The sequence below is a fragment of the Seriola lalandi genome, unplaced genomic scaffold (assembly GCF_002814215.2).
Source record: "Seriola lalandi dorsalis isolate HSWRI2012SDOR001 ecotype SW California unplaced genomic scaffold, Sedor1 jcf7180002054520, whole genome shotgun sequence".
NCBI classification, from domain to species: domain Eukaryota; kingdom Metazoa; phylum Chordata; class Actinopteri; order Carangiformes; family Carangidae; genus Seriola; species Seriola lalandi.
Genome location: NW_019525073.1, coordinates 924,161 through 935,764, shown reverse-complemented (window position 1 = coordinate 935,764; position 11,604 = coordinate 924,161). Strand labels below are relative to the sequence as shown.

At 38.8% G+C, this 11,604-nt stretch overlaps 1 protein-coding gene across 2 annotated transcripts; it reads left to right on the top strand.

Moving 5' to 3' along the window:
* On the top strand, positions 1-9,687 carry agtrap (angiotensin II receptor-associated protein). 2 transcript variants are annotated; one of them, XR_002761172.2, is made up of 6 exons: positions 1-130; positions 1,319-1,353; positions 1,557-1,665; positions 3,011-3,221; positions 5,840-5,979; positions 7,303-7,386. XR_002761172.2 is itself a non-coding variant. In XM_023414055.2 (5 exons), exons 1-5 carry the CDS (start codon positions 104-106, stop codon positions 7,425-7,427), a joined length of 507 nt encoding a protein of 168 aa, XP_023269823.1. In that variant the 5' UTR covers positions 1-103; the 3' UTR covers positions 7,428-9,687. The 2 variants fall into 2 exon arrangements, 1 of the variants encoding a protein (XP_023269823.1); XM_023414055.2 differs by lacking the exon at positions 5,840-5,979 and having other exon boundaries at positions 7,303-9,687.
* Positions 9,688-11,604: the final 1,917 nt, after the last annotated feature.

Below are 11,604 nucleotides of genomic sequence, written 5' to 3'. Positions count from 1 at the left end.
GTTTGTGTAAGAAGAAACCTGCCGCATTTTTTCATGTAGCGCCTCAACAAGTTGAAGCACTGAGTCGGATCAAGGTAGAGCTGCTTGGACCAAACAGCCTGTTATGGACATCCCTGCCATAAATCTAAAGGTGAGGCTGCTGTTTACTCACTTCATTGTTCCAAGTGTTTATGATTGCCTGTCTTTAAACAGTGTTTACCAAAGACTGGTATTAAATTATATGTTGATGCCAACTTTGTTGCTCAATTCTCCTTGGTAATTCCTCTGTGTGGCTCAGATCACAGTGAACTGGTTCACTGTGTTTGTGTTGGTGGGCTTTTCTTGAGTTGAAGAAGAAAAGTATGAAGTTACTCAGTGCGTGTAGCCTCCAAAAATAGTTGAGTAACAAATAGTTAAAGTGCATTTAAAGTCTACACAGTCACATTTGCAGTGATGAACAGCAGGCCTGTGAGGTAAAATGACATTATGGGAGGCAAGAAATGCAAACATAGTGATGAATCTGCTCATTACATTTGAGATTTTAACAAGATGCAGTATGTTTGTGTGCAGGTTTGGAAAAGATCAAACTAAAACTACAGAGAATCTGCTGCAGGATATGGCAAGAAATTGTCATGTTATTTCTCCCAGAAATGAAATAATATGTGGTCAGTCTGATTTCTCCACAGTAAATGCTTATTAGAGGCATTGATGTTTCTGTAAGTAACATACAAATGTGAACCAATGTCTGCGTATCATGCCATAACCTTTAAAAGGGAGAACCACTAAACTGAATTATGCTTTTGTGGTTCAGAAGCAGTTTGAGCAACTCTTACTCAAAGTTCAGAAACCAGTCACATGTTTTACATTTAGTTCTGTGAGCTCACATAGAGTGAGCAAAGGCTGCAACTTATCAACAGATTTTCATTATTCATAAAACTATTAATAGTTTTTTGACTATTTGATTAATTGCTTGGTCTGTGAAATGTCAGAAAATAGTGAAATATTGTATGTCCGTCACATTTTCTTAACGTCCAAGGGGGAATCTTCAAATGTCTCTAGTTATGTCTCTAGTTGTCCGACCAACTTCCAAAACCCAAAGAGGTTCAGTTTACGATGATTTAAAACAGAGAAAAGGAAGAAATGCTCACTGTGGAGAAGTTAGAGCTGTTTGCACTTTGTAGTTGCTAAATGACTGATCGTTTGTCAGGATTATTGGCGATTAATTTTCTGACTACTGACTAATTGTTCCATCTGTTAACTATCTGTAAATATATTAAAAAGGTTTTAATAATCTTAAATTTCTGTTCAAATTTTGTCCTTTGTTGTTCCTCTGTCATAGGCCATAGTACTGGTGCACTGGCTGCTTACAGTATGGTGAGTGTGAGCACAGGTTTCTTTTCACAGACTTGGGGAATTTCTCTCCTCTCCTGACTGACACACACACACACACACACACACACACACATGCACAGAGACTGACTCACACTCTTCATTCAGGCCTACTCTTTATTCATTCTTCACTCATTCTTGAAGTATGTGTAAGAATCTGTCCTGTATGAATTGTGTCTCTGCTTTAGGGGATGCATGGCGTGGCTGCCCTCCTCCTTCGCTTGGGGGAACTTCTGTGTGTTAGCTGTCGGGGTCTGGGCAATTGCACAGAGGGACTCGATTGATGCTGTGCTCATGGTGAGTCTTCGCCTTGATTCCTTCACGCAGTCTGTAACCTTAACATCATGTGACATGGACAGGAGTCTAACTATAGGCGCACCGCTGTGTGTCCGTGCTAACCTATTTGTCTGCGGAATCTAGGACAATCTGTGAGCGTCCCTTTGAGAAAGATAGCACTCCTTTCACTCGGCAGAGAGTACAGTGGCCTCGGCTGTCATGGGCCGGTTTCACAAAAGTGCTTTAGTCCGGCCTTTAGTCTTACTTTTGGTCTGAATTTTGCTTTAGATGTGTCTAATGCAAGTTAGACGAGTTAACGGAGCCAACTCAGAACTAAGAGTTATGTTTCCAACAATTAGTGACACCTGCTCACCAGCAAGCTGTAGCAGAAGCACTGAAGCTCAGCCACATTAAGAAGCCACAGTACTTAAGCTCTGCTCCACATCTCTGCTCCTTTGAGGTTTTATGCTCCTTGCAGGTTTTGTATTGTTGCCCTCTTTGCTGATTTTTCCCAGTCAAATGACCTCGTAACTGTTGAATCCTTCCAGAAGACACACTTTTTCTCCTGGAGACGGGACGACAAAGCTTAATGTCTGGTGTGGTAGCTCAGTCGGCCATGATTTCTAGGTTGAAAAAAGTCTTAATTTATGCAGAATTCATTGAAAATTATAGTCAAGAACTAGACAGCTTTGTGCAATTGATGAATTAGACGCCTTCCTGAAGTCTGACCATTAGTTAAATCTTAGCTGTAGTCAAAACACAGCTGAGGGTTTTGAAGGTGGAGATGCATCCTTGCTGTCCAGTTTCTTGCTCAGAGACTTTTGACCGTAATGGATTCTAACTGTCACTGGATTGAACCTTTGAAACATTTTGCCATTGAGAAGTGACCTCAAAGGAACGTCAGGGAGACGGACTTCCTCTCTCATAATCTATTTAGCCTACTGTATGATGATAATGTATGAATGATTTTTTTCAGTATTAACTCCAAGCTTCACTTTTTCAAGTGTCTAGAATGATTTCAACTGATCTTTTTGTCGGCTAATTGCATCTTTAAGTCTCATATATTTTGCAGAATTATTTGACGGTCCGAGATAATAAAGGTAATAGAGGAACTGGGTGTTTTCTTTTTCATGTGCTGCATTTTTCATTATGACTCACAGGCACCTTTTTTTTCCAGTATGTATACAGATTTTTATTTAATTTCTTTTCAGAAAGCCATTTTCTTTAGCACTTGAATTGTGCCCACACAGAGTATTGCAAGGAAACTTTTCCTGACACATAAATACAAAGATGTGTACACTTTCAATACTGACATATACAGTCATTTCTAAGACTTGTCTCTCTCCCCTTTGTCATTTCCCTGTAGTTTCTGATGGGGATGATTGTGACAATATTGACTGACATCATCCATTTTGGGATCTATTACCCGCTGAGCGACTTTGCAGCAGAAAGGGGACGGGACGTGTTTCGCTTCAGTGCAGGAATGGCCATCCTCAGCCTGCTGCTCAAACCCGTGTCCTGCTTCTTTGTTTACCAAATGTACCGCGAGCGTGGAGGAGATTACAACGTCAACTTTGGTAAGTGCCACCAGATGTTGGACACCCAGTCAAGTACAGTAACATTAGAAGTTTGTCACTCTTTGAAGATGCTGTCATGTGCAACTAAAGCTTGTTATGAAGAAACACATTTTTAATTAGGATATAAACATCAACAGGAATTGAAACTGATTTTACAAAGGAAACTGATGATATTTTGCGGTTTATTGGTATTTATAGTCAGGAAACCAATTTGAGAAGGAAGTGACACTGACACAACTCGCTATGTAACTAAACAAGGTTTTATCTAGCAAGTACACGTTCTGGTATAATTTCAGAACCAATGAGAAATTATCTAAGATATGTGAGGTTTTTCTTCTTCCCACAAAAAATGATCTCCAGCCTGGAGTGTGACCAAAGCTTGAGGTACGGTGTAATGCATGTGTCCAGGGGCGCGCTGAGATCCTCCTTGTGTTGTTTTATGCTGTTTGTCATGAAAGGCCTGCCAAGTGCAGCACAAACTGGAAGGACTGTGCTAAACCACTGGCAGATGATTCCACAGTCAAACTAATTAGTTACAGTCACAAGACTTTAAATGCAACGAAATATCTGAGCAGCAGTTCGGCTTGGGCAAGGAAATCATTTCTCCACGAGTTGTTTATAACGCTTGTGTGTGATCCTGGCCACCAGTTTATACTGCATGGAGAAACATACGAAACCCATGGAGGCTGAAAATCGTATGATCTGGCATGATAGAAAAATTGTTTAAGATTGTAAAAAGAAGACGAGATGGAGTCTGTACTGGAGAACACACCACTGAGTATATAGCTCCTCATGTGGGCAAACAAATGATAAGTACCCCTCTTCCACTGACTAGTCAGGAGACACTCAAGATACCTTCTTTGATTAACCATGTGTGGCCATTGATTTGTGGACTTGGACTCGCTCTGCTGAGAGCTTTTCCATCAGAAATCCCCCTGAGCTGTGATGACTGCTGGATTCTTAAACCCTTAAAAATGTTACTAGTGGTTTCATCTTTATGGATTAACACTATATTTGTGTATGATTTGATGGTAGTATTCAGAGTGGCTCCATACAGGGGTTTTGAGCATTTGTTGTCTAGTGTTTGCCTTCATAAAAGATAGAAGAACAGAGAGGCAAAAAATAAATAGGGATGTGGGTTATAGGGTGTGGGGAGTATAACACAAAAAATATTATTAGCTGTAATATTACCAGCTAAAATAGTAATTTATTACACTGCACACAGGGAAATGTAATGAAATTTCTCCTGCATTGCCACCCAACACTGCACTTGACAAAAAACGTCTCTTTATTTGACTGTTTGGAGGATAATTGAATATTGATGAATCTGTTCTCTCTGTGGCTTTACTATAGCACCACACACACACACACACACACACACACACACACAGCAGGCACATCCATTAGACTGTGATTGGCTGTGTAGTGACTGATGAATGTAGCTAATGTTAGTTTCAGACAATGTGTGTTTTAATTGCTGTCTGATTGCATAGCTGGCATTAACATGGTTCCCTGCTGTTCTGAGCACTGTTGGATGCTGTTAATCAGGTAGATGAGAGAGTGAACTGTTGATTCACGTATCCAGGGCTCACTGAATGTTGATTGGCAGCCCTGTTATGCTGGTTTAAATTCTAGGTTTGTATATTTAGCTTCGCTTTCACATTGCTTAATACAATAAAGGCTGCAAGACTGTGCAAATAACCGTTTGCTTTTAATTAAATTGACTGTTCGCTAAACAAATCACCCGAGCTGCATTTGTCCAATCACAGCTAAGCAACGTAACATCAGGACTGTCGACCTATGAAACAATGTGCATGGGGCTGTAAATTAAAGAGTAATAATTTTAAGGGTCGTTCCTCGAAACTATGTATCTATATTGTAAGGAATTGTGTGTTTGCTGTAATATAAGCAGTAAACATCAGCATGCTAACTAACATACTATCAACGCTACGTATGTTAACCACTTTCAGGGCTTATTAAAAATTAACTCCTCAAAATATAATAAAATGTTATTCAAACCACTGTATTGTGTAGTATGTTTTCATACTAAGCATCCATACAGGGTTGGCTTATAGTGGAATTACAGTTTATTATATATATTACTAAATTTTTCCTTGTCATACTGGACTAGACCGACTATCCACCCTGCAGGGTGAGAAACCTATATAAGCTTAAGTTGTGTGTCTTTTTTAACATTTACTTTTATTCATTGGGCAGCTCCTTCTTTTCAAAGCCTCATATACAAATGTACCACCACAGCAGATCAAATAGAAAGCTTTGAGAAAAGAAATCTGCCAGCATTAGGGGTGAGAGGTGGGATGGGGGATCACAGAAAGGTCAATTACCTGCCATGCATTACCCCTACATGTTCTCAGCTGCGTTGTGGTTATGCAGTCAATTAATGTGCAATGTGTCGTATAAGAGTTTCTCTAAATCCAAGTTTCCCTTTTCTTTTCTTTGCATGTCATTGATTCTCACCTCTCAGTCTGTCTTGCTCTTTGTCACATTGCCCTGTGATGTTTTCTGTAAGTGAACACTCATGTTGTCTCGTGTTTTGACCTCTTTTCTCTTCTCTTCTCTTCTCTTTTCTTCTCCACTGCTGACCTTTGACCTCTCAGACTTAGAGACATCTGTGGACAGTCGATGCACTACGGATAGTGCTGACAGTGCCTTTATTGGCCGCCGCTATTGATTCCCGGCTTCCTTTTTACCATTTCTCTCCTCCAATCATCCTCTTCCATCCCCTTCCACACAGGAAGTAAGATTACAGATCAGGCTGCAGGACAAAAACAGAAAAAAACTTTTTTCTTTTTTTGTACTTTTCTTTCCTGATGATCATCTTGTCAATGTTGAGTTGTCCTTCTTTCTCTCTGTCTTTTCATCTGTCTGTTCCGGTCTTCATCATTCTGCATTACCTTCCGATGGCTGTAGCTGTGTTTGTCAGCATAGTATGTTTGTATTCATGTCTGGTCTATTATATGTTTATATGTTTCTGCAACTTTGCATCTATGTTTTATTCATATTTCTATTCTCAAGACACCTCATTAGTGTTTGTGTTTTCTCCTTGAATACATTTAAAGCAGAGATGCATGATGGTGCACATTCTCAAATCAGCCTAATTAAAGTCAACATAATGTCGACTCATAATAGACCATGAATGCAACATGTTTGTGTGCGCACTCGGAAGAAGACGGCATGATTGAAGGTCGTGATACACGATACAGTTCTTTAAAACTATTCATGTGTTTTTATGCTTTTAAATAAAATATAATTAACATCAGAGTTGCATTAATAAAAATTAATGTTTTTGGAAATCATTAAAACTCAGCAATGAAACTAAACACCTTGTTTGACAGCACTGAAATGTGCATGTTTGTCACAGTAATACATCTCTGGGCCATGCCAAGGTAAGAGCGTGCAAGCCTTTGAACTTCCACAAACATATTGTTATTCTGGCCATGTCAGAGTCGGGCCTGTTTGTAGTGCATCACAGGGAGTCCTGTATGACGTTTCAGAGGGATTATAATTCCATTGCCTTCATAGAATTCATTACAAAGCCTGTTTGCATGATATATAATGTAGCCAAGAACTTGTATGCACAAGTTTTCAGTGTAAACAGCTCCATAGCGCCACTCACAGCGGTGCTTTGAATGCAGTTTTATGTTTTCTTAGTGCAGCATTCGTGGACTTGTAGGCATCTCTGTATTGTGATAGTGCAGCATTCGTCAGCAGTGTGTGCTTTACTGTATGTTGGCAAAGACAGTTTCCAGCATTATAATCTATATTTATCCAGAGGGGGCCAGATGCTCCAGTCAAGATAACAGATCTGCCCAAGTGTGTCATGAATCTGTGTGTGAGGGGAAGTGAGTGTGAAAAACATTAGAGGAAGTTGTGTAGAAGCTTTCCAAGGATTCATTCTTTGTGCAGACTGTTTTAATATGCATATCAACAATAGTCCATTCTCCAAAACAAGAGTCTTGATTAGACATGATTATGAATAGTACATTTGCATGATGGGATTGTGTGTGTGTGTGTGTGTGTGTGTGTGTGTGAGTTGAAGACTTTTGGCTTGTCTCTGCAGGTTTCCCGTCCGTATCACGAAACAGAGACGCCTACCAGTCCATTGACCAGCAGGATGAGTCGTCCAGCCCCGCGAATCCCTTCAACCAGGCCCAGGACAGCAAACCAGGAGCCCGCACATACTGAGAGGAGCAGGCAGAGAGCAACACAGTGTTTTCCTCTGACTCTTTATGCAGCAGCGCAGTGCTTGGGGCCAGTTTTTACAATCGATTCCACATCAGTCCATTTGTTTTGTACAGTCCGTCTGCTGCAGATCGCAGCACTGAAAACAAATTGAATACCTTTTTATTATGGTAAATCATTACTTCTGTTTGGGTTTTAGAATGAAATGTGGCATAATTAAACCCATTTTAATTTTTTTCTTCAAAGGTGGGAATGTTTTTTGCTGAGCTGGCACATCGCTGCTGAATAAATAGACAGGAAAAATTGCTCTACCACTCCCATGCTGTGTTCCTGTTTTTACCGGCTACTAATTTTAGTGGGGAGGTGTTGAATGGAACTGTTGTGTTTGCAGGAGTTTTGTTAGTTTACTTTTTCTAAGCAAGTCATTTTTTTTTTTTTTTTCCCAAATATGGCACTTACAGACATTAAGAGTCATGTCTGTTTCTCTTTGTGTTCTGTAAATTATGAAGTACTCATTGTATGCAGTATGAAGTATTATTTTCCGGTTAGTATTTACTGTACGGCACAGCGGTGCTTAAAGAGTTTCATGCTGTAGAAGCAATACTTTGTGCCTTTGTATTTTTGGAGCTAATAAGAGCTGTGTCCTTCGACTGAGTTGAAGACATGATGACCAAAACTAGAGTTACAGTTCATTTACCTTGAAGTTGATCTATGCAAAATCCAAATTAAGAGTGCTGTTACATGTAGCACTGCAACTATAAAAGAAATACATAAAAAAAAAAGAAATATGAAGATTTTTTATAATTATCAAGTGATCAGTTCTTTGTTTATTTAAAAAAAAAACAATGTTCTCACTTTAAAACCATTTTAAATGTAATTAATTCTTACAGTTATTGACATATTAGTGAAGGGCATCTAGCATGTCACGGATGCTGATTTGTAATGTAAATCACAGACCACATACTGATAGCTGTTGATCTGTTCGAATATGTACAATCTTAAGATATGAGACAGTTGTTTTCACATCACAAATGTTAAATGAAGGCTAATACACCTTGAATTACTCACAGCAGCACTGTCATTAGTGCTCAGTGAACAGTGAATAACGTTGCACATCATTCTTTGAGTTCAGTTTGATTCAGTTTTAAGTTGTGTGTAAATTAAAGGAGAGTTACAGCAGTTAGAGCGTAAAGAAAACGGACACTGGCTGCACACTTTACTGAGCGATTGCATCATTTGGATTTTTTTTTTCAGTCTTTTCTCTTCTGAAAGTTTTGAACTTCCTGTTTTGAAATCACAATGAGTATATGTGTCAGAAGAGAGATGTGGTAACTACGTTGGTCACGTTACTGAAATGATCACTGCTGTCATAACTTGAGTCATGTGGATAGTAAGAGGCACCTTATTTGCTTTCATACCTCATGTAACTATGCCTTAATTCAGTGTATGTACTGAGCCTAGTTCCACACCCACTCAGCCTATAAGAAGCCCATGTTAAATCACTGCAGTACCACATAACGTCCACTCACAGCTTTCTGTGGTAACATGGACATGAGTTCAGAATTTGAAGCTTCGGTTTGATGCACTTTCTCCTGGAGTTAGACGATAAACAGGCATGTTGTCGGCTGTGGATTCAAAGACTGATGCAGAAAGGCAACGACATTGTTTTGGTGATTTCAAAAGATGATTTAAAAAGCTACAATTTTGCACCAGGAGCAGGCAACTCAGAGTTATTTAGATGTTGTAGTCCCTTTCATCCTGTAAGAGACTACAACATTGTGTAGTTTAAATAACTTCCGTTGTCTTGATACCTGTTAAATACTGGTTTTCTTGCTGTAAAAAATAATTACAAAGATGTACAAAGATCTTTTTTTTCTCACGCTGGGCATATCTGAAAATAAGGCAGCCATTGTGGCTTCAGCTTAATGATGCTTGTTCTGAGAAAAAATGTATTTGAAAGGCACAAGGTGAGACTAAGTTAAAGGTGCAAAGACTGTTACTACTAATACTACTACAGAAGTTCTTTTCACTAAGATTATAAAAGAAAAGATTGAAGACTGAATGTTTTCATGCTGCATTCCTGCCTTAATTTTCCAAATGTTTTCTATGACTGATCATATTTGCCACATTTAGTTTTGGTTTTCCAACAAGAGAGTGTTTGTTGTTGTCGAGCTTTTTCATTTCAAGGTCGGCACTGATTTGAAATGTTATGCAGCACAATGTTTTTTGTTTTTTTTCTTAGAAATAAAGAATGTAGACTATTTGTCAAGTAATCCTTTATTATGCAGGTTAACAAAAAGGAAAAAGGATTTATATGACATTTGCATCTATATGCACAGTAATTCAATGCATTTCGAGAATGGCTGTCTCTCTCCACTCTTCTCTCTGGGATTTTTTTCATTCTTCTTCTCTGTCACGTACCTCTGTTTACTTTTACCCTGTTCCTCTCAAAGATCTCTTTATCTCCCTGCTTTTATTTATCCAACCAGACATTTATCTCCCTGCTTTTCTCATCTTCTACCCTTTTTTTCTTTGCTCTCCAATGTGCATTTTCTCAGAAACCATACCACCTTCAGTCTCAACCCTTTTTCAGTGAGGGCTAAAACTTGTCACATCTACCACCAGCTACAATACACACTGTAACAGTACCTGTGCACTTAGCTTAAAATGACACTAATGGCTCATGAAAAGAAAGATTGATTTTCTGTCTGCTGCCTCTCAAACATATCAAGAGTAATTAGAGTGATAATGCTGTTTGCACCTGGGATGTAAAAACACCTGATTTTCATATTTCACCCAAACGTACTTTGGGTGCTCCTCTATAAATTACATAAAGCATTGAAGTAGTACACAGCATGTGAACTTGCAGTTAAGGTTTGTGTCCCTGATGGCTTTCATTATTGCGAGGCAATAACTCTGGTTGGCCTGAATGGTCTATTGTCCTCGTGTGTGTAGGCTGTGGAGCTGCGAGCCCTTGAGGTAGCAGCCTTGTCATCTGTTTATGTAGCACCTCGTGGGCCTCTTAACAAAGCATGAATGGAAATTTTATTACTGCAGCAGCAACAGCAGCAATCTTGTACACATCCATATGCATAAACACACAAATACCGACATTCCCCCGACTGTACCGTAAGTGCTGCATGCTCAACGCCTCAGAGCCCAGTCATTTTAATAGTCTAAATATCAACAGTAAACATCACGTTTTGATGTCAGTCTGTGTTGCACTGAGAAACTGAGGCAACATCATCAGAAAAAGTAGCCTCATAAAAGGTTATACACTCATCATTTCTGAAAGCAAAATGTAGGTGCTCATAATTCATAAATAAGAAGTTTGGGATGTAGGCTGGGCGAGAGAGGCTGAGGGAGAGGTTAAGTTTAACTGCTTAATTAAAAAACTATCACTTGGATCACAGCATCCTTGCAGTTAAATTTAATGCTGTATTCACTGTGTATGTAATGTCATTTTCTAAAACCTTAAATTCCCTAAAATAATTATGTAATTTGGTGCTAAATATAGGAGAATTACACTTCATTAATTGATTCTAACAAATTATATATAAGAGAATATATTAATCAATGTGCAAGCTGGACATGTAAAAAAAAAATGCATATAATTCAACATAGTGTATAAGGAGCATAAAGTTACCATTATTAAATGGAGCTTTTTCTTTAAGGAATTTACTATTTTCCCTGTGAATATAGTTGATGAAATGTTAAGTTACTTTCTTAACAGCTTTTTAAAAGACATATTAACAGTAAGTAACAATAAAGACACTGTTGTATCTAATAATAAGTAACACAGCCAACCAGAAACAGAAGAAATTTGAAGCTGCAGTTTGCATAAATGTTTTCACACCTACATGTTTGTCAGTCCATAAAACTGAAAGATTCAGCCACTGCGCACATTGCCAAAATAAAAGCAATACATGTAAAAAGGGAAAACAAGTTTGTAGTGATTTACCATGAATCTTAAGCAGGTTTTCCTCAAATTGGAATTTAAGTTAATTTTGTTACTCAATCCCGGGCGTGTCATGAATTCTGTCATACTCCACCAGCGCACCAGATGTCCTCCTCCTGCTCCCAGACCCACCTGATCACCTGTTCTCCATTCCCAATCGCCTTCCTTACACCTGTTCGGCATTTCCCTAATTTTGTCCCCTGGATTTATACCCAGCCCCCC

Excerpts from the sequence above, each read along its gene's own strand:
- agtrap (XM_023414055.2), top strand. The coding sequence starts at position 104 with ATGGACATCCCTGCCATAAATCTAAAG. Across the intron at positions 131-1,318 it reads TCCCTGCCATAAATCTAAAG|GCCATAGTACTGGTGCACTG; the intron begins GTGAGGCTGCTG and ends CCTCTGTCATAG. Across the intron at positions 1,666-3,010 it reads CGATTGATGCTGTGCTCATG|TTTCTGATGGGGATGATTGT; the intron begins GTGAGTCTTCGC and ends ATTTCCCTGTAG.